This window comes from Pseudopodoces humilis, chromosome 11 (assembly GCF_049639895.1).
Source record: "Pseudopodoces humilis isolate 2021_Gansu_Grassland_sample_001 chromosome 11, ASM4963989v1, whole genome shotgun sequence".
In the NCBI taxonomy this organism is placed as follows: Eukaryota; Metazoa; Chordata; class Aves; order Passeriformes; family Paridae; genus Pseudopodoces; species Pseudopodoces humilis.
This window is the reverse complement of record NC_142210.1, coordinates 23,374,993-23,397,308: the sequence shown is the minus strand read 5'-3', so window position 1 is coordinate 23,397,308 and position 22,316 is coordinate 23,374,993. Positions and strand designations below refer to the sequence as shown.

The window sequence follows — 22,316 nt, the reverse complement described above, 5'->3', positions numbered from 1 at the left end:
ATGACGAGTCTTGATGCAGGGCTGGGGAAGCTCCTGGACTGGTCTGGTGGCTGTGGGGTGACTCTGGCAGGCAGCAATGTCCTAATTAAACTGTGGGATTTGCATCCCAAACAGCAACAAGTCAGCCCCAGTGCAGCCCAGATCAATCCCTTATCGTGTCCCATCAGCTCCTTACCCAGTTTCTGTGGATACAGAACTCTGGATAAATTCCTTACCCAGTTTCTGTGGACACAGAACTCTGGATAAATTCCTTACCCAGTTTCTGTGGACACAGAACTCTGGATAAATTCCTTACCCAGTTTCTGTGGATACAGAACTCTGGATAAATTCCTTACCCAGTTTCTGTGGATACAGAACTCTGGATAAATTCCTTACCCAGTTTCTGTGGACACAGAACTCTGGATAAATTCCTTACCCAGTTTCTGTGGATACAGAACTCTGGATAAATTCCTTACCCAGTTTCTGTAGATACAGAACTCTGGATAAATTCCTTACCCAGTTTCTGTGGACACAGAACTCTGGATAAATTCCTTATCCGGTTTCTGGAGCCCCGTTCCAGTGGGAATCCCTCCAGACAAACCAGGGATGTTTCACACCCCTGGAACAGAACCTTGCCAAGAATTGGGCAGCATTTCCCCTTTCCCAGGACAGGAGTGGATCTTCTGTGGCCTCCTTGTCCTTCCAGTCCTCAGCAGGACCAGGAGTAGGGAGGGATTTCATTTTCATTTTGACTTCTTGCAGTATACAGGTGTGAGACAGGGATATTTTCAGGCATTTTTAGCTTGGTTTTCTATGGAAACAAAGCTGATTTTCTTTCATTACCTCTCTGTCTCTCTCTTTACACCCCACAATTTTCATCCCCTTGGCCAATTTCAGGGAAGTTGGGAAAAGAAATACTGATCTCAAAGATTCAAATTTTGTCAGAAGAGACGATTAGGAGGAGAAAAGCAGATTTATTATATAATCCTTACTGGACACCAGAGAAACCCCACTAAACACAACCACTCTGCCCCTCATTAGACATCAGAAAATCCCATTATAAGGCATGAAATAATAGGGGAAAAAATTCATTATTTCTACACGTGGAGCTAATTGTTAAATTCTGTATAAACCCAAAGTTTTCCATATTAAAAACGTGGTACTGAAAAGGGGCGGTTGTTGGTTTCCTTTGTAATTTGAATATTTCTGCTTTGTTTTGTTAATTTTCCCTTGCTAAGAACAATTGCTGTGCCCTGGTATCACTTTTATGTCGTTGGGTTTGAATTTGTTTGGCAGGAAAGCACAGGGAGAAGCAATAAAAAGAGATTTTGACATCCAGTTGTGTGCAGAACACGATCAAGAGATCTAAAACAAGGGACAAAGTGCTACTGGGAGAGTCTCATCCCTGCTTTTCAGGGCAAGATCTTTGCAAAAATTTGCTTTTTTAATGTATTTCCAGTCATCCATCCAAAGCAGAACATGGTTTTGTCTGAGACGTTTTTTTGTCGTTGTTGCTTTGTAGAATTTTTGAATATTTTTAGGTTATTTTTTTCTCTGTACATGAAACAGTCTCTTGGAGCATAAGAGATATAAATTAAAATAAAATTGCTTTAAAAGGTAGGGATTTCAGGCAAATACTGTACTCAGAGTGAAGCTGCCCACACCTCATTATGCAGTGTGAAAGTTATTAATGATTCCTTATCTCCCCGTGGGAATTCAGCTGGAAAAAGCAGCAGGAGAGGCTCAGGAAGCAGGAGCAGAGGATGCCTGGGGCTTTTCCACTCCTGCATCCAAGCCCTGCTTGGCAATGGATGCTGCTCATCCCACCTGCAGCTCTTTCCCAATGGATCAGGTAAAACTTTGGGAGCTGCTGGAGCCAAACAAACCCACACAAGCCTCACTGGAGTTGTTTCAAATGGGGGAATTTGTTATTAAAAGTGGAGAATTACTGAAAAGACTGAAAATCTCCGCGTGGTTTCGTACTTGGGAGCGATGGAAGAATGTCCTGAGTTTTCCTGGATTTTCTGCAGGTGGTTTTGGGGAGGATTCAGGGAGCCTGGAGGTGCCAGCCCTGCCTTCAGCTGGGGAAGGATCCAGAAGAGGCTGCTCCACCTGGCAGGGAAGCTGAGGAACCTGGAGCAGGGATGTTGTCCCACCGTGGGAATCAAACACTGATTTTCACCTCCAATCACCCAGGGCAGCCCTCCAGACTCCGTGAAATCCATGAAATCCATGAGAAAGCGCTGGGAAGCAGCAGCCCCTGAGGGACAAAGGTTGGACACGGAGCATTTGCTTGGAAGGCTGAAAATGGAGCATTTTGACTACAGTCCTTCCCCATTTCTGGATTTTCTAAGGAAAAGGGACAGTTCTTCAAGAGAAAACTTGATTTTGTTGGAAAACACGAGGGGGAAGAGCAGAAGGTGAGGGAGAAGGGCAGGGTTTGCTGGCAGGTGAGCTCTGGCTGTGTTTGCTAAGGAAGGGAGGAAAGGTGAGGCTCAGACTTTGCTTGTGGCACATCACCCCCATGCCAAGCTGATTCATATTTGGAAATGATTTGGCTGCAGGCAGACAGTTTCGAACACCATCTATTATGCAGATTCATAATATTTGAATTTACTCATTTACTTGCCCAATTAGATCATTAAAATGCCTCCAGCATTTGAGGCCTGCTCTTATTTTGCAGCTTTTCTGAGGAAAACTCCCCCTCTTTCCCTTACACAAACCTCACCCCCAAATTCCCTCTGCCCTGGGGTTTCTGGATGAGAGTTGGGAGATGCAGAAATTGGGAGCTGTTTAAAAATGATTTTAATCAGGGGTTGCAAAAGAAGGTGGTGGCTTCACTGCAGACTTTCCTGTGCCACATGTTTGTGGCCGCTTAACTCTGACCCCATCATTCTGTGCAGACATTAAATTACCCCTTGCAGGAGCCCCACAGGGTGTGGGAGGTTTGAAATTAGGGAAGGCATTAATTATAAATATTATTTATTTTTTACCTGGTGTGTTCCTCTCTGCAGAGTCCTTGAGTTTGGGCTCAGCTCCAAGAGCCAGGTGCCGGTGTCCTGAGCCAGACAGAGCATAAATCACGGCATAAATCATGGCATAAACCCGAGTCGTGTGGCCAGAGGAGATTTCAGCATCCCAGGAGGAGGGCGGGGAGCGCAGGACACGCTCTGTAATTGAGGATCAAAGCTCCTGCCTTTGCCTCTCCATCCTCACAGGAGCTGCTCCCTGCAAAGCTGCGGAGCATCCCCGGCCGTGTTGTGACAGCTCTCACACGTGGACAGGTGAGTTCTGCTCTTCACAACCCCAATTTTCACGGGAAAAGTCTTTCCTCAAAGGCACACCTTCGATGGGAAGAGGCTCAGCTGTCTGATTTAGTAAAAACTGGGAGTAATGGGCAGAAATGGGATGGTTAATGAGGATATTGCTACAAGTCATTGTTAATATTTCCAACTGCAGAGGAGTTTGTTTAGCTCGCCTGGCAGGAAGAGAAGAGGTGGGGAAGATATGGAAGCCAAAATGTCTCTAAAATCTCTGGGAATTGGCTTTTTTAGGATAAAATCCCAGTCTATTTGGATCTGTGGAGTTAATTGTATGTAATTTCTGAGGGATAAACTTCTTTCCACGGATTTTGACACCATCAGGAGTTCTTTACTTCCCAATTAAAAAGTGGGAAATCCAAATATTTTTTTTGTTTCCTCTTATTTACCAAAGGACAGAAAGTGTCAAGAACTGAAACAGTCCTGTTGTCCCTTTTCCCCTCCAGTTCTGTCCTGCTGATGACATAATGCAACACTCAGTAACTATTAGCATTGATTTATTTCTTCTTTAAAAGAAATCTGCTTCTATTATTATTATTTTGCATTTTTAATACATTATATGATCAATTATATATTATACAGTATATACGATTTATTATATATTATAGATAATATATATTATTGATAATATACAATATATAATATATAATATATAATATATAATAGATAATATATTAAATATTAAACATTAACTATTAACTATTAACTATTAACTATTAACTATTATATATTATATATTATATATTATAGATAATATATTATAGATAATATATTATAAATTATATATTGTATATTATAGGTAATATATATGAAATACGATACATTATATATTATACATTATATATTATACTACATATTAAATATTTATTATTGTTGTTGCTGTTGCTGTTATTATTATTATTTAATTCTGGCAACAGATTAGTTCAATCCCTGCTGCAGAAAAAGCTGGATAAGCTGGATATAATTTCCTTTTACTGGAATTCTGTGTGTGTGGAGTTCTCCACGCTCTCAGTTTGCACCTGGGACTTCCAGCAGCGACTGGAGCACGAGACATAAGATCCAGTCTGCAGTGGTAGAAATCAGCCTCGTAGCAAATTCTGTGTAGAAATCCAGAGGTGGGGAGGAGGAGGAGGAGGAAGGAGAGAGGGTTTAAGGTGGTTTTTAATCCAGCTGCTCCAGCAGAGTCTTGAGTAACCAAGTGCAAGGTGAAATTCTGGCCTGGGGAATGGAATTGCCACAACTGCTGGGTAAAATGAGCTCCCGTGGAGCCTTCTTGGTGAGGAGGGTGCGGTGTGAGGTTCCCATTTCCACCATTCCCCATCCTTTATCCCACAGGAAGCTCTGGGGCGCGGGGATGGATGTGAAGAGCACCCCGAGTTACCTGTACTGGCTCTTCTGCCAGTTTGAGCTGATCACCTGCAGTTACCTGATGGAGCCCTGGGAGAAGGTGCTCTTCTACTCCTTCAACCTGGCCATGCTGGGGCTGCTGCTCTACACCACCTATGTCTGCGTGGCTTTCCACGCCAGCTCGGCCTTCCAGCTCCTCTGCAGCTTCCTGGGAAACCCACAGGAAAATGCTTTTGCTGTGGTGAAGTAAAACCTCAACATGACTTGGGGACCAAAATGTGTTTCCTTACCCCATTTTTGTCCAGGAGCAGCAAGGTCTGCTTTATTCTCTCTTCATTTTTTGCTCGGACTGCAAATTATTTTTGCTCCAATCAATCCCTGTTTTTTACTATTTGCTTCTTCAAGAGCTTCGAATTTTAATGACCTGCTGGAATTACAGAGCTGGGATTGGGGCAGGAACAACCCCCCTGAAGATTTTGTCATTCCAGGGGAAAGGAACAACCCCCTTGCAAATTTTCTGTTTGGAAAGCTGCTTGGATAGGGGAAGTTTTCATCTGGAGAAATGCTATGGCATGAACTTATTCTTGTCTGCCAGAAGAGATGTGCTCACAAAAATCCTGGACGAGTGGGAGCTGCCTCCCTGAGCTTGCTGTGTTTTTATGGAATGATTTCAGGATTTATTCAGTCTCCTTGATTGTTTTATCCAATGAATTACTTGACTGGCTCGTTATCACGATGCAAACCATGCCGCTGATTCATGAGAAATGTGAGGATGTGCTGCTGTGAAAAGTTATGATGAAATTCTCAGATTCTTGGGCTTTATAAAAACAGGTAATTTTTTGTTTACTTTAGAAGATGAGTAAATCATGTGCATCATATGGAGAATATAACAGTACAGATTCACTTGTGGTAGCTGAAAATAAACCCCTGAAAAATGTAAAAATACAATGTCTCTTTTTTCCCCTAACCCTTTTCTCCTGACTTTTCACCTTTTACACTCTCCCTGTTGTGTCTGAAACACGAACTCCTGAGCTCTAAATAACGTGCTGGATTTGGCTGGGACTGCTTTTGTTCCAAATTCCATGACTTTTTAACCTTCAAAGCACCAGATTCCTGTGCTGTCAGCTTCCTAAGTGGGCAGGAGCTGCACTGGGATGAGCTTGAGAATGAGAATTAAGGTTTGGAATCCTCGGGAGAAGAAGGGAGTAAAGCAGGACACGTGGGGTGACACAAATCCACATTTTCCACCCACACTGAGTTGAGTTTTGGGACTTTTTCCAAGCTCCTGGAATGTCCTCTCCCTCCAGAGGATGGGTTGTAGGTGGCAATCCAGGGATTTAGGGAATGAGGCTTGGTCACAGGAGGCGACAAAACAAAGTGAAGACATTAATTATGTCATTTGTCACCTCAGCTGCTTTCTCAATTTGTAATTATGGGGAAATAAGGTAGGAAATGAAAATAATTTCTCTGGGAAAATGAGGTCAGCCGTGCTCAAACTCACAAATCTTTTAACAATGCCCAAGTATCTCTAAGTTTGTAAAATAAAAAAAAAAATCTATTCAACACTTTCAAATTTGGATCCAGCTGGACATTTTATTCAAGTAATGGTGGAAGTAGTAATTAGTGTAGATTTGCTTTTCTGCTTAGCCTGTATAATATATTTACTGATATTTATCAATATAATTTGTATTTACTGATGTTTAGGAACAAGAGGGAACACGTAATATTTCAATTGCATCAATCATTAGACTATTTATGGAGACAGGGATTTTTTCCAGCCTGTCAGTCCCTGAGACAGAAACACAGGCAGTACTTTGCATTACAGGTGCAAAATCTGTATTTCTCAAGATTGTGCAAATAAATATTGCTCAAGACGTGGCTGGGAGTGAGCCCAGGGCAGCAGCAGGTCACCCTCAATTCCAGCAGAGGACTCCACAAGGACATCCTGAGAATTTCTGGACATTCTGGAATCCCAGATTCTGGAATCCCAGAGCAGGCTGGAGGAGCAGGAGCTGTGCCCTGTTTGTGCTACTGCTGCTCTTTCCCACCCTGTGTTCCTGGGTGCCTCTTCTGCAGGGATTGGGGTAGGACTGGGGTGGGATTGGGGTGGGATTGGGGTGGGATTGGGGTGGGATTGGGGTAGGATTGGGGTAGGACTGGGGTGGGATTGGGGTGGGATTGGAGGTAGGATTGGGGTAGGATTGGGGTAGGACTGGGGTGGGATTGGGGTGGGATTGGGGTGGGATTGGAGGTAGGATTGGGGTAGGACTGGGGTAGGATTGGGGTAGGATTGGGGTAGGATTGGGGTAGGATTGGGGTAGGATTGGGGTGGGATTGGGGTAGGATTGGGGTGGGATTGGGGTAGGACTGGGGTAGGATTGGGGTAGGATTGGGGTGGGATTGGGGTAGGATTGGGGTAGGATTGGGGTGGGATTGGGGTAGGACTGGGGTAGGATTGGGATGGGGCTCTGCCATCCCAATCCCAGCTGGGCTGGAGGAATGGGACTGGGCCAAGAAAACAAAATCCAGCAGAGGAAACAAGGGGCCAAGTGGCAGCTGGAGCTCCCCAGAGTTCCGGATTCATTTTCCTCCTCATCCCTTTTTCCCTGCCTGGCCCAAGACTCCAGGGTTTAAAATCTTCCATCCCAACTCCAGCTGCCATTTCAGCTCCCAACACTGCCTGGGCAGGTTCCTGCTGGAAGCACCAGGAGCCCAAGGGGCTCCGGATTTGTCACGTCAAGCTCAGCTGGGAATGGGATCAGGATCCAGGGAATGGCTGGAGCTGTGCCAGGGCAGGTTTAGGGTGGAGATCAGGGAAAGGTTCTTCCCCCAGAGGGTGCTGGCACTGCCCAGGCTCCTCAGGGAATGGTCCCAGCCCTGAGGAACATTTGGACACCATTCCCAGGGATGCCCAGGGTGGGATTGCTGGGGTGGAACAGGCTCTTTCCACATTTCCTCAGAATTTTCCATCCAGCTCCACAGGCTGCTCTGAGTGACCTCATTTAGTTTTTCACACCTGATGCTCACCGTTCCAGACCCGAATGAATGGATTTTGAATGAATTAATGGTTGAAGCAGGAAGTGTTTCAAGAGGAATGGGAAATGGAATATTCCTTGCACACCCTTCTCTGAGAACACCGAGGTCAGCTGTGTCTGTCCAGGGGAAGTTTCTGTGCTGGGGCACTTAGAGAGGAATGTGAGGATAACACTCAGTTCACATCCCTGCCCTGTGAAAAGGAAATATTTAAATTGTACAGTTTAACCACGCTGGTTCAGCAAGAGTGGAAACTAAAGAGCAAAATAAGAGCCAGCTGCTAAAATCAAACTGCTTGTGCTGCTCACCAGGAAGCTTTTGATGTTTCCAGCCAGAACATCCTGGTGGATTCCCAGCATTCCCATTAGGAGTGATTTTTATTGTAGCACTTTCACACCTTATCTCCCATTAAACTTTAATCTGTTCTATTGATCCGAAGAGTTTATACTTCCTAAAAGCACTGAAGATTATTCTGTTCATGTGGAACTTTACCCCCTCTGCTGCTGGTCACTTGAGGAGTTTTTAGAAGCTCAAGATGATTTCTCACTCCTCGCTGTTACCGTCATTGTTTTGCACAACAACAGCTGCACTTTGCTTTATTTACAGCCACGTGTAATTGCAGTTCTTATCTTTGCTGTTCATTACCCGACCTGAAAATCCTGCTTGTAAAATGAACCTGTCAGCACTTCCAGGCCCCTGCATCCCACAGGACATTTCCATCTTGCAGGGCTTTGGTCAGAGCAGGGGGAGTTTCCAGCAGATCTGTTTGTTTTTCCAGAGCTGACCTGAAATTCCTCCGTCCTGCTCTGCTGAAAGTTTCTGCTTCGCTTCCCTGCTCAGCTGAAACCGCTTCATGCAACAGTTGAGTTCCAGTCTCCCTGAGACAGGAAATTCCTCCTTCCTCTGCTGCTGACACTTCCACTATAGAGCACAGAGATTACATCAAACAGGATTTATGTTTTTCCAGGTGTTTTTTTCCAGGCATCAAGGTGTGAATCACCGTCCTTAGAGCACAAAGTCTCAGCAGGTTTTGCAAACACCAAATATTTCACAGTTTCAGGAGCTTCCTTCCATCTCACAAATCCACTGTCCAGAGATGAGCTTAAAACTGGCTTTCAGTCCTTGCTGGGGATTTGTGTCATCCAAAATGATTTCATTTTAGGAAGCTGAATATTTGAATGGCACAAAATCCCTTCAGTTTCTTGCTTTACCATCAGGCATTGATTTTCTCGTGGAACTGAAACCTTGACAAGTTTTAAACTTCATTTCCTCTTTCTGACTTGGTTTCACCAGGTTCCCATCTTGTATTTAGGAGGAAATACAGATTCTGACAGCAACAAGATTCTTTGCTCCGTGATTATGTCCTGGAATGAGCTGAGAAACATTCCCAAATCCCTCAGGATTTCCAATTCCCAGCACTCCTTTTACCTGCTCTGGGAAGTGCAGCTGAAATAAATGGCCCGGAGTTGAGATAAATCTGCAGAAGGAGCAGTTTGCTGACATGAAATCCTTCAAGTTCAAAGCAGTTTTGGTCTTATTTTTCTTTAGCTTGGCGTTATTTTGAATTTAAATATTAAGAACTGCACGGGCATGAAGAGTTTTCCCAGTTTTTAGCCACCTTTTCCTCGGAGCAGGGAACAGCTCTTGGGGCCATGCAGGAATAGTGACATCAGGTGGAGTCTCATGTTCAGCACATCCCGATTTTTCTGTGGATGCTCCTGCAGGAGAATGGGGAAGAGATGGAATTGGATCCACCTCTGCCAGTCCCAGGGTGGAAATGGAGCCAGACTTTTCCCACTGGCATCCAGTGGAATTCTTCCAAATCCCAAAAATCCAGCAGAAGGAATCTGTACCCTGGTCTTTTTACAGAAAACTTCCTGACACAACATTCCTCTGGAATTCCCTGTTTTAAGCTACTTCCAAGAGACTGAAATAACACTGATTTTGCTGGAAGTCCTCACCAGATGAGTGTCTCAATTCCTCAGCTTGGGGAAGCTCCCAAAATTGCTTTTTGGAGCTGTCCCTGGAGTGCAGCCAAGCTCAGGCACCCGGCCTGAGGTTCCAAGTGTTTTCCCATAAATATTTCACCTCAGCAATTTCCATCTGACCCAGATTTGGGACCCTGGAGTTCCATCAGCCCATCCACTAACAGATTTTTAAAGCAGTGAAAGGTGAAATCATCACCTTAAGCTTTTAATCAACACAAAAGACTTTTATCTAGGAAAAAAAATTCAAAAATGAGTGTTTTCACACCCAAATCCCATTTTTGTGTTCATTTTTACCCTCAGTTATCCAGTTTTTGTGCTTTAAGGTCTGACTTATACAACATATTTTTTTTCACTGTTTTCTCCGAGCAAAACTTGATTCCAAAGTTTTGCATGGCTTCTCCCATGACTTCCAACTCAAAATTCATCAACATCTGGGTGGAAATGGTTGAGCAGCTCTGACTTAAAATCCTGGATGATTTCTGTTGTACAAAAGGAGCTTTTTGTGGCTGAACTCGGAGATTTTCAGGAAGAGCTGCAGGGCAAGTGGCAGCTTTTATCCATGAGAATTAATGTTAACTTTGTTAACTCCAGCAGCAGTGAAAGCACTGGCAAATATTTAATTTACTGGACACTCTTTAAACTCCCTGAGCTCCCAAAGGGGCACTGGAAACTTGAGAACCTACAAAGAGACCCAGCTTTGGTTCTGGGGAGCTGCTCCAGCCAAAGAAATCCCACAAAGCCAAGGAATTCCTGGATTCCTGGCTTCAGCAGCACAAGGTCTTCCCAGACAGAATTCCTGCTGAAAGATCCATGGCAGCAGAGCAAGGAAAGGGGGGAAAGGAAGAGGGAGAACTCCAGGGATAAACAGGATGAGACAACACAGCAAATATCCAACATTCCTGGGAGACTCCAAGAAGGAAAAGAGGGAGGAGGAAAAGGATTGATGAAAACAGCACAGTTTAAACCCAGTTTTTATTATTTCCCCATCACCTGCCACCAACAGGGAGTTTATTATTCTGGCCTCCTTGGGCTTGCAGAGCGCAAGTGGATTTTAAAATGAACTAAAAAATGATGAATCAAAATAGCTTGAGAGGTTTTTAAATCCTTTATAGCTGATTTATTAATTAATTACTGTGCACGTTGCTTTTAATCCACTCATCCAGACATGGGATACAGTTCAATATTCATCACACCCCAAGGGATTTTCCAATCTTTCTCATCAAGGGCTTTCCAGGGAGGTTTTCTTTGTGTAAGGGAACAGAAATTACAGTCTTGAGCTTCCCCAAAACATGGATATATGAAATAATCTGCCAGTATCATAAAAGGCTTCAAACCATTGTGCCAAAAAATGGGGAAAAGCTTCCCCATGTGAGAAATTAAAGCTGTAACAGTCGGTAGGGACTCCAACTAAAATCCAGGAAACTGGAATAAAATCTTTCCCTCTGGACATCCTTCCTTATTTTCTCCACTGCAGAAATTGCATGGAAAGATCCTTCAGGGATGGGAAGAATTTGTGGAATTGATATTGCAATGCTTCCACCAGAAATTGAACTCGAATTGCTGATTCCTCTGGAATATCATCCATAAAATATGAATTCCAGGCCATTGTTTGGGGGTGCAGTGGGAGTTTTGTCACTTTTCTTGTGATGGTTAATTGTGGTCTGGGGAGTTTTCCCTCCCCAGGGGAATATTTATTGCATGTAAGGCTCTGTCCTTACTCTGTCAGCATTTCTGCTCCCTCCCCTCCCGTGGCGTCCTGGGAAATGTGGAGATCCTCCAGCATTTCAGCCAGGCTGATCCGTGGAGCTCCATCATCATCTGTGTCACTCTCCACTGGAATATCTGCATCTAAAAACACAAAGAAACCCCCCCAAAAAAAACAGTCAAGCAAAGAAAACAAACCCCAAAACACCAGAGCAACCCCAAGGGAAAATAGGGGAAAAAATCAAACCTACAATGTCAAAACAATCAACAAACCACAAAACCAATAAACCAAAAATTCCTCCTGAAAACTCAACAGTCCCCTCATGGAAAAAGAAAATTAATTCTGTATCAAATCCCACACCCAGCAGAGATTTTGGGTGCAGGAGGAAAGTTCCTTTTCATTTTAAAGGCAAGGAAACAAAACCCATCAGGTGAAACACATCTGTGAAATACTCTGCAACATTTTTCCAGGCATGAATGGTTTGAGGCATGAAAAATAGAGAATTTCAGTAAAATTATTTTGCCTCAAACACAATTTAAACATGATTTAATTACACCCAATGGAGGAATTAAAAAGGCCTTACTTCTGTAAATGTTGACATTCTTCCGTATGTTCTCATCCTCTTCCAGATCTTCCAGGAAGTCCTGGTATTGTCTGTAAAAGATGTGGGATGTGTTTACTCACTGTTCCTTTGGATTTATGGAAATTCATACAACAAAGTAAAATCACAGAACCTAAATCCCATCAGACCTGAGAGCATTCCCACATTTCCAACTCATTCTTGCTGTTTCATCCTCACCTATTAATTCCCAACTCATTTATCTCTAATTTTCTCCTCTTTCCCACTCAGCTGGAGGTTATTTAGAAGCTGCTGCTGCTGCTGGAGCAGCTTTGTCACTGAACAAGGAGAGCAGATACTGAACCTTTCATCATCTGTGTCCGTGGCTTCCCTGTCCCTTTCCAGCTCCTTCAGCTTCCAGTTCCTGCGGCGCTGCCGCTTGGAGCGGTCGTAGCTCTTCTTGATCAGCACCTGCAGGGAAAAGCAGCTCCTTTTTCCACCTCCCAAAATCCCAAATCAGCACCCAAATCCACATTTGGGTGTCTAAAACCAGCTGGACTGGCACTCAGCGGTGTTATATTGAATTTACAGGGAATTTGTCGGTTCAAATGTTTCTAAACACTTGGAAAATGGTCCTGAAGAGACAGGCACAGAGCTGGAGTTATAAAAGTTTTCAGAAGACAGGGATTGGTAATTGGAACAAAAACAACAATTAATGAATTATCTAACCGTGGGAATTGGAAAAAAAAACAAACAATAAATGCATAATTTAACCATCACTCAAAGATTTGAGGAAATAATCCTTCAACATCAGATGATGCTCAGATTTCACTGTTAATCTCCTCTCTTCCTTCAGACACTGTTCATTATAAAATCACACTCCCTCCCAGCCTTGGGGAATGGAGAGAACTTTGGGCAGAGAAAGGCATTTTCTTACCACATCAGGAATATGCTGGGGGTTCATCTTGTTGGCAAATTCATCATTTAAGTTGCAGTTGGCCAAGTCGAAGCTAAAACAGAAACAGGGGTTTTCTTCTGCTTTATACAAATCCCCCTGACCTGAAAATGTTTGTGTTCAAGGGCAGCACAAGTGCCAGGTGCAGCTCCTCAGGAAGGGAAATATTCCCAGATGAAGGCAAACAAGTAAAAATCCAGATTAATGTGCAATTTCATGAGTCTGAGCAGCTGCTGTTCCCAAATCCTGTTCTGATGGCGCTTCCCAGCCTCTGGAATCCAAACTGCAATGTCCACTGAGGTTCTGCTGGGCTCACAATGTTCATGTTTAAGCCTTTTTAAGCATCACTTAATTTGCCTGACCTTACAAACATTTCATATTTGTTTTCACTCTATATGATATTCATTAGCAAACAAATAATTAACTGGTATTTTAAAAATCCTTCCCATCTACTTGTGGGTAAATTGTGATGCCAAGCTGCACTCTGAAGGCAATCTGAACTCTGAGCTGCACTCTGAAGCCTCAGCTCTCTTATTTCTAACAATTTTTACAAGAAAACTCCTTCTAGAAAAGAGATTTCCTGGATTAGGACCAGGATGGTTCCACTCCTTTTGCTGCTTTCATTTTGAAATCAGAACAGCTCAACACTTCCTTGATAACACATTAATTCAGTCACTAAATAATCATTTAATAAAAGGTTCAGAAAAGAAGAACAGACCCCAAGACCAGGTCCCCAGGATTCAGGATGTGCCCCAGGTGAGTACAGCAGAAATACTGGTGATCCGTGTCCAGCTCCGAGGTTTTCCTGACCCAGGCTTCAGCCAGAGTGTGCTTTGGGAATGGAAAAGAAAACATTCCTTAAACCAAACCCAGCATTTGCACTGATTTAAACTCCACTTGTCATTAAACTTGTGTTTCTGCATCAAATATCCGAGGTATCCCTTGCTACTCCTCATTTCTCATTAAATAAAAGGGAATGGACATGGCAATTCCCAGGAATTCCCAGAGGCTGGTTCTATAAATAGACACCTATTTTAGCTTTTTACTGAGGAGATCCATTAATTGTGATTAAAAAGAACCAATTCAGTCATTAGAGCTGCAAAGTTAATATTTCATTACCCAGTAACAAGCAGAGTTCAGAGTCTTCAAGAATTCCTGGAAGTGGAATTCACATCGTGCCTGTGCCATTTCCAAACCAAATGGTCCCAAGGAAAGCTTTTGCCAGTGGAAAGATCCAGAACAGCCCAGTCTGACTGTGCCAGGCAGATCCAGGTCGTGAATTCAGCTGAGCAGAAGGCCCAAAACATGAACTGAACAGAAATTCTCACCTTGTTTGATCGAGCCCCTGCCCCAGCACCCTTTTTCTTCTCATGCACCCTGTTGACATCCATGATGATGAACTCCTCCAGCTGCTTGGGGTGGAACAGGCTGTTGAAGGGGTGACGCCAGTAGGTGTTTCCATCGATTTCAGCAACTGGAAAATGATCAAGGAGAGAATTTCTCATGTAAGAAGAACCATTAACCAAAATGAAGGCAACTGCCAGCCGCATTTTATCACTGTAACACGCTTATTGAGGATGTGACCCATATTGCTGCAGGAGCAGCTGATCTGGGACAGACTCCACTCAAAGGAATTATTCCCTGGATCCATCATTTTAGAGGGGTTCTGCTGCCCAAGCTCACCAGCACACACCAAGCAAAGCACAGGATTGTGCTGGTACTGAAGTGGCTGAAAGTTGAATCCAGATGCCCTCTAATTGTAGAGGAATAAACCCGACACAGGTGAAAGCTCCAGGAACTCAAGCTGAGCCTGCAGGTTCTGCGGGCTATGGAAATCGAGCTCGGAGAACTCGCAGTTCCCTATGGAATTTCTGCTGTACAGATAAATTTAACAACATGAAGGTCCAAAAATCCAAGATTTTGTGGAAACAAACCAACACTAACAGTGCCAGCAGAACAGTCAGGTGCTGAGGAACAGCCCAAACTTACTCTGCAGAGTTCTGGGGTCGATGAGGTGGATGGTGCTGGTCACTCTGATGCACACACAGATCTGGCTCATGTTCCCCAGACTCTGGGCCAGCTTGGGTGACAGACACACAACACTGTCCTGCAAACCAACACAAACAATTCACATTCCCATTTCCTCAATTTTTAACCAAATCTTCTGAAACAAAAATTTAAATTCTGGTATTTTTTTCTTTTCTAGCCCCAGTAACTTCTGCATTTCCCATGTAGATCCCTCCCCACAATGTCCAAATCCCAACTCTTCCCACTTCCCACAACATCCTAAAGATGAAGCAGAGGGAAGCCACCTTGCAAATGGGAACGATTTCCACAGAGAAAGTGCTTTTGTAGTTGTAGACATTGCTGTGAATGTCGTGGGAGATCAAACGTTGGGATGATTTGGATCTGTAAAACATGAAAACAGAGTTTTCAGGAAACAAGAGGGACATCACCTGGAACAGGAGATCCTTGGAACAAAGTGTCTGTGTCACAAATAAAAATATGAAGGAAACAGAGGTAAATTTTACCATGGCTAAGTGGAAAGCATGGGACTTTTGTCTGTTTTGATTAAAATACAGATTCCTTACCCTTGCACTTAGAAAATTATTTTTAAAAAATTATTTTAAAATGAAGGATTTAAGGCAGCTCCCCAAAGTTCTGAGTACTCAAGGCAATGAACAGGAGTGCTGTACCTGGATGGAACTGTGCACTGAAGGAAGTCCACCATCTTCTGGGCGTGTTGCTTGGAAGAGTAATAAAAATCCAGGCCATCTGAAAAGAAAGGAAACAAATCTAATTCTATTCTTTTTTATCAAACATAATTAATTTCTTTTTTCATAATTCTTTTCTCTACACAGCTCCCAGCACACACACATGAAAACATCCATCATAAATCCAGGTTATTCTGCCTCCAGACCCACTCACCGTGGATTTCTTTGATCCTTAGTGTGTTTTGATGGAGCCTGTGCTTCAAAATCAGCTGCTCCAAATAGTAAAAAGTCTTCTTGTGCACAGTCTAAAACCAAACAAACACAAAAGCAGCAAGGTTATTTAAGAAGCATCAGGTATAAAGCAGGATCTCTGAAGAATGAACATTTATATGAAGAGATCACCTATAAGGAACATCCAAGCAAACAAAAAAAAATTTAGAGTGCTCTACTTATATAAAAATACTTAAAGCTTCCATTTATCATTTTTGCATAACTGGTTGTTAGCGATCTATATCCTTTAAAGAAGATTAAAATGTTTGTCCCACTGTCTCCAAACTACCTTAAAATACAGGAGGTTATTTAGTTATTCACACAAGATCCTCCTGCCAGCATCATTTTACAGAATGTTAATACTGGACAGCAGAAAGTTTTTCTAAACTGAGTATGAAAAAATTCAACAACCTTGAACACAAAACAAATCCCTGTGGCTAAGAGTGAATATATTTTTGTCTGAGAAATCCAGAAAATCACCCAATTCTTTGCTTGATTGTTCTGCCACAATCAAATAAAAATTCAGTTTGCCTCTACCTTTTGCCTGACTTGCACCACAGCTTTCCAGAAATCCTTGGCTTCAATCCTGTGGCAGTCTTCACACATCTGAGACTGAACAATGTACTCCACCACAAACACCTGCTGCAGAACTGCCCCATTTATCACCTGTAGAACAAAAGTGCCCAAGGTTTAAGCTCTATTTCGGTCACAAACAACAGCAACGTTTTCCCATCTTTACTGGGACAGTAACTTTCTTCATTCTGATGAATGGCACTTTAGTGACAAAATCTAGGCAGGATGAAAAATAATAATTAAAAAATCCTGTTGTTTGCCACAAAAGCTTTTTAGAATCCACAGGGAGAAGGTTGTGCTCCAGTTACCTCTTTCTGAACAGTCAATTTGAGCTTGAGCCTCTTGGAATGTGGTTCTGTCCAAATGAATCCTGCATCAATCAGCCGGACCTGCCCGTGGGGAAGGACAAGACCTCAGTAAAACCAAGTCTAACTCCAAAGCCACAAACAGTCCATAGTGAAGAAGTAAATAATCTTAATTAAAAATATATATGTATATTAATATCCCAAATCCAATTAATAGTGCTTGGCTAGAACATGGAAGTTGATTGATGTAAAATAAAGGTGCTCAGCCTCAGGTCTTTCCCTATAACAATATTCTGAACCTAAGGGATACTTTATTCAACTTAAACGTGTGCATTTGAGTTAATCTACATACAGACCTCTGCAACCCTTTTTCATATCATCATAAACCAGTGAGAACAAATACTGTATAAATCATTTTTGAAATGCGCAGAAAACTCTGAAATTGAGGTACATTAAAACACATCAGCTTCCCTCAGTTCATTCTGCTCAGCTCCCCTCTCTACAGTAACAATTGTGACCAGGCTGTGAAATCCCAGCAGGATCAGCTTCTCACCTTGCTCAGGGAAGCTTTGAGTTTCTTCAGACACAAAGCCAGGAGCTCTCTCGATTCCAAGGCACACTGGATCCAGGTTCCTGGAGGCTGGAGATACCTGGGATAAAGGGAGCATTTTACAGCACGTGAAAGTTGCTTGAGCACCGTAAATCACTCCAAGGACGAGCAGCTATTTCCAAAGCTTTCAGTTTAGTAACACCAATGCAGCTACTTTTAGAATTATAGAAGATCATGGGAAAATGTCTAAGGTGACCAAGTTCATTACCCCAGTACTGCCAAGGCCACCACTAAACCACATCCCCAAGTGTCACATCCATAGGACTTTTAAATCCCTCCGGGGATGGGGATTTCACCAGTGGCCTGGGCAGCTGTGCCAGGCTGGACAACCCTTTCCAGGAAGAATTTTTCCCAGTATCCAAGTGAACCCTTCCCCGGCTGTCCCCTCCTGTCAGGGAGTTGTGCAGACCCAGAAGGTTCCACCTGAGCCTCCTTTTCTCCGGGCTGAGCTCCCCGCTCCTCCTCACCAAACTCGTGCGCTTTTGCCTCCCTAAACCCTGAGACTGATGCACTCCAAGGGCATTTTGCTGCCATCCCCAGCGATCTGGCGGCTCCTCACCTCTCGCACTGCTTGCAGAAGTGCACCGTGCCCTGCTTGGGGATGCCCTCGGTGATGTCCACCTGGGCCCGCAGGCAGCCCACGCACATGTTGGCCGGGTTGGGCGGGATGGGGACGCCGCACTGGCAGCACAGGCTGGGACACAGGGACAGAGAGAAGCACAGTCAGCCACAGGCACAATGCCAAGCACAGCCACCCCCGCCCCGGGAAGCCCGGTCCCCCGGCCCCGCTCACATGTGTCCCTGCGCCGGGGCCGCCGGGGCCGGCAGGTACTCCATGGCCGCGGAACGCGCGGCGCTTTCCGGCCGCAGGAGGAAGGGGAGGAGACGGCGGGGTCGAGCTCAGCGCGGCCCGCCGGAGGGTGGAGCGAGGGGACGCGGAGGGACGGAGGGGAGGTGTAGGGGAGCCGTGAGGGAGCCCGGGAAGGGCCGAGAGAGGCCATGGAGAGAGGGGGGGAAGCGGTGAGGGAGCCGTGAGGGAACGTGGAAAGGGCTGTTAGGGGGCCGTGAAGAGGCAGGCGGGAGCTGTGAGGGAGCCATGGGGGATCCGTGAGGGGGTCGTGATTGAGCCGCCATGGAGAAGCGAGCGGGAACCGTGAAGGAGCCGTGGAGGAGCTCTGAGGGAGCCATGGAGGAGTTCTGAGGGAGCCATGGGGGAGTTCTCAGGGAGCCATGGAGGAGTTCTGAGGGAGCCATGGGGGAGTTCTGAGGGAGACATGGAGGAGTTCTGAGGGAGCCATGGGGGAGTTCTCAGGGAGCCATGGAGGAGTTCTGAGGGAGCCATGGAGGAGTTCTGAGGGAGCCATGGGGGAGTTCTCAGGGAGCCATGGGGGAGTTCTGAGGGAGCCCGGAATGGGCCGTAAGGGGGCCATGGAGAGGCGGGTGGGAACCGTGAGGGATGTACTCTGTTACAATTTATTAATTAAGAATTAAGTTATACTTTGATGTAGAAGTAGAAGAGCCGGTACAGTCCTCTCTGTTTATATTCCATTTGTAATGTACCATAAGCACCCTTTGGAAAGGAGGAACCACCGTGGCAGGGGGTCAGAATTCAATGACCTTTAAGATAATTTCCAACCCAAAGCATTGTATCATTTGATGATTCTGTGATACCTTGGTTTGTTTGTGGATCAATATTTGTTTCCTGCAGGTTATGCTGGAGAAAAATAAAGCTGAATTGCATCAATACATTGTGTGGGATTTATTTAATGTGGTACCATCCTGATGGAAATGAAGAGTTCTTTCACTCAAAGACTGAAAATCACAGCCTGTCCAGCTTTCTGCTATGTTTTTAATTCTTTGGCACATTTTTCTTTGGTGTGCTGCTTGTGTTTGCACAGTTACTCACTTCTGCCCCTTTGAAATTAAGTTTCTTTGGAGACCTCTCTGGAGATTCACTATGAACCATATTATTAAGAGCAATGAAAGGAAAAAGCACAACAAAAAAAAAGAATGGTTCCCTGCTCTGAAGTTTTGTTTCAGAGCCTCTGCTACACAGTGGGTGATACATAGTTTTTACTTTGAAGCCCTGATGAATCATTCCATATTTGATTTAGGAAATAAAACACTTCCAGGCTGGCATTTGGAGAGGGGTAGGACAAAGCCTGTCCTTTATAGAAGCCACGTCTTTGAAGTCACTGGGAGGAGAATTGGATCCTGATAATGCTGGAAAAGTTTCTGTTGCAGATTTATTTTCAACTGCAGATTTATTTTCTCCACCTTCTTTTGGTGCTGATATACCAAATCCCACCTCAGCTAAAGGCACAGCCTCAGTGAATATCAGAACTGGGTTCTTTGTAGTCATTAAAGGTACTTTGTGCTGCCTGTGCAAGCTCTGGTTAAACTCTGGCTTCCATGGAAAATTGGTGTATTTTAAACTGTGTTACAACCACTTTTGAAGGATTTTATATTTTTGCACTAAATGAGGTAAAAAGCAAAGCAGCCTGAATCTCACCCCTAGTGAAAGCCATATCAGTTTGTACTGATTTCTTATGTGGTTTTAATTTATATATTTAATTGATATAGGAATTTTCTCCCTCTGCTGCCTTATTCTTTCACAGCATTTAAAGGATCTGTGTGATAAGCAAGGACAGCAAGCACACCATTTAAATATATGTTAAAAAAAATTATCACTATTTAAAAACAGGTTTCAATATAGATTTGCTCTCAGGCTTATTTGCAGGTGGCTGGGCCCTCAAGAAGGTCCCTGTAGGTGTTTTTGGGAAAGATCAAGTGCCAAGGCCAGAAAAACCAGGAGACTGTGCTAGTGATGACAGCTCCCAGCAGCTTTATTTTCAATGGGAATGTCCATTAGAGCAATGGAATGGTAAATCCATGGGAAATATCCATGTGATTAATTTAACAGACACCTGAGGTCACTATTCCCTCACATGAACTGGATCCAGGAAAGGAGGTGCCCGAGGAGCTCCTGGGACCTCTCCTGCAGTTGGAGCTGCTCTGACCTTCCCAAAGAGGGTTTGTCCTGGGCTGCTGTTTTCATAACCTGTGCTCATTTCAGTATAAAACTCCCAGGAATTTAAGAACAGAACCAAACAGTGTTTTACATGTACCTTTTCCTATTCACTCTCATATAAATTGGGGATTCAGAGCAGTATGCACAGCACCTCCACCTCACAAACAATAAAAATATCCTCATTTAACTGTAGGATTTTAGTAACAGCATCCAGATGGAAGCGTGGCAAGGGCTGTGCAATAAGAATAAAACGTTAATAATAAACCTTTCTGAACTTTACTGGCGCCCAATTTAGTTTTGAGGAGGATCCTGGTGACACCCAGTCTGTATTTTTAGCTGTTGAGGTCCTCAGTGTTCACACATTCCCGACAATTTTGCTCCTCTCCCTACTGCACGAAGTCACGATTTAGAGGAACGGAGCAGTTTCCATTCTGACAACAGAAGAGTTGCCAGGATTCCGAGAGGGAATTAAAGGCAGGGCTTTTTACAGGAGCTGTTTTGGGATCCAAGGTGGAGGCAGCAGCTCCCTGTGCCACCAGGGACATTCTTGGGCAGGAACAGATTGTGCCCGGCCCATGTAGGGGGTGACAACTCCCAGATTTGTTCCAAGCCAGGATCTAGCTCCCAGTTTGTAATCAGACATCTCCAAGCGGTCTATTCCTTTGGAAAGCAGGGCTCTCCTTACTTTCCATGGATTGTGGCTGGGAAGTTGCAAAGTGATAATTTCAGCAGGGGCTGCTGCTTGTCCTCTGTGGTCTGAACGGGAGGAATAACATTCCCTGATTCCAATGGGACATGGCACTTCCAGGGGCTGCTCGCCGTTCACCTGCACTAAATTTACTGGGATAACGCTCCAATTATTTTCCAGTTCTTGCCTATTTCCTCAGTTCTTGTGAGGAATCCAATTAGCAATCCAATTTATAGCGTGAGCTGCAAGCATTATCACTGGTGATAATGTTCCTTTGCAGGAACAAAAGGAACCAGCAGAACTCCTTTAAAATAGCTTTGTGACAGGGATCGGGATATTGTGACATTCCTCTCTCAGCTGATGGAGGTGAAACTGTGTTGCATCACCGGCTTTAATGAGCGTTGTCACAGGACAAATACCCGTGGGTTGGCTTCCTTTCCATGTGTGTGTGAAACGTGCACATCAAACGTGTTGGATGGAGCTCATCCAAGCTCTGGAAATGCTGCCCTGTGTCAGCAGAGGGGGATAACTCCCAGCCCTGCGGAGGCAGCTGGGAATAGCTGGATGCTCAAAGTGCCAGGGGCAGAGCTGCTGGGTTTGTGCACTCAGGGGAGCAAACAGCATCCTCTGCTCCCTGAATCCCTGGAACCTTTGAAAAACTCGTGTTGTGCCTGTCACAGGCTTGCAAACAGCGGGATTTTTCTTAGGAGGCTTCATAAACCAAATTAACCCAAACCATATTGAGCTGCTCAAACAAGGAGACATCCCAGATTAATGAAAGTAGATTTAGACTAGATATGAGGGAGAAATTGTTCCCTTTGAGGCCCTGGCACGGGGTGCCCAGAGCAGCTGTGGCTGCCCCTGGATCTCTGGCAGTGCCCCAGTCCAGGCTGGATGGGGCTCGGAGCAGCCTGGGATAGAGGGAAGTGTCCCTGCCAATGGCCAGGGGTGGGATGGGATTTAATTTCCCTTCCAACCCAAACCATTGTGGGATTCTGTGAAATTGTGATAACTCAAACATCATGGCTTATCCTTCCTTGATAACCACGGCCACGGCAAAGGTTTCACTTTAAGGCAAAGCATGGACAGGAGCCAGAAGGTGTTGCCTTAGTCCTGGTGTGTTTGTTACCAGCTGCACTAGGCATGAACCTCAGACTAAGAAATAATTGTTTTAAAAAGGTAAATATTTGCTCATCAAAACACGAGAGGGACCTGAGGACGACTGTGCAGGAGCTGTTT

General features: G+C 44.4%; 2 protein-coding genes across 2 annotated transcripts; one reads left to right on the top strand and one right to left on the bottom strand.

The window, feature by feature from the left end:
• Window positions 1-4,653: 4,653 nt before the first annotated feature.
• Window positions 4,654-5,013, top strand: LOC148183635 (serine palmitoyltransferase small subunit B-like). The gene has a single exon (XM_088061244.1). It carries the CDS (start codon window positions 4,654-4,656, stop codon window positions 4,894-4,896), a length of 243 nt encoding a protein of 80 aa, XP_087917370.1. The 3' UTR covers window positions 4,897-5,013.
• A 5,608-nt stretch (window positions 5,014-10,621) lies between these two features.
• NMD3 (NMD3 ribosome export adaptor) lies at window positions 10,622-18,216 on the bottom strand. The gene is made up of 15 exons (XM_005525120.3): window positions 18,152-18,216; window positions 17,918-18,052; window positions 17,302-17,398; window positions 16,752-16,832; window positions 16,408-16,536; window positions 15,815-15,905; window positions 15,583-15,661; window positions 15,199-15,295; window positions 14,876-14,993; window positions 14,215-14,360; window positions 13,605-13,717; window positions 12,869-12,941; window positions 12,296-12,402; window positions 11,956-12,026; window positions 10,622-11,515 (listed from the first exon to the last, which is right to left on the bottom strand). The coding sequence occupies exons 1-15, from the start codon at window positions 18,193-18,195 to the stop codon at window positions 11,382-11,384; spliced, it is 1,515 nt and encodes a 504-aa protein (XP_005525177.1). The 5' UTR covers window positions 18,196-18,216; the 3' UTR covers window positions 10,622-11,381.
• Between the last annotated feature and the right edge of the window lie 4,100 nt (window positions 18,217-22,316).

Excerpts from the sequence above, each read along its gene's own strand:
- NMD3 (XM_005525120.3), bottom strand. The coding sequence starts at position 18,195 with ATGGAGTACCTGCCGGCCCCGGCGGCCCCGGCGCAGGGACACAT. Across the intron at positions 16,537-16,751 it reads AATTGACTGTTCAGAAAGAG|GTGATAAATGGGGCAGTTCT; the intron begins GTAACTGGAGCA and ends TTTGTTCTACAG. Across the intron at positions 12,403-12,868 it reads CCCAGCATATTCCTGATGTG|GTGCTGATCAAGAAGAGCTA; the intron begins GTAAGAAAATGC and ends TTTTCCCTGCAG.
- LOC148183635 (XM_088061244.1), top strand. The coding sequence starts at position 4,654 with ATGGATGTGAAGAGCACCCCGAGTTACCTGTACTGGCTCTTCTGCCAG.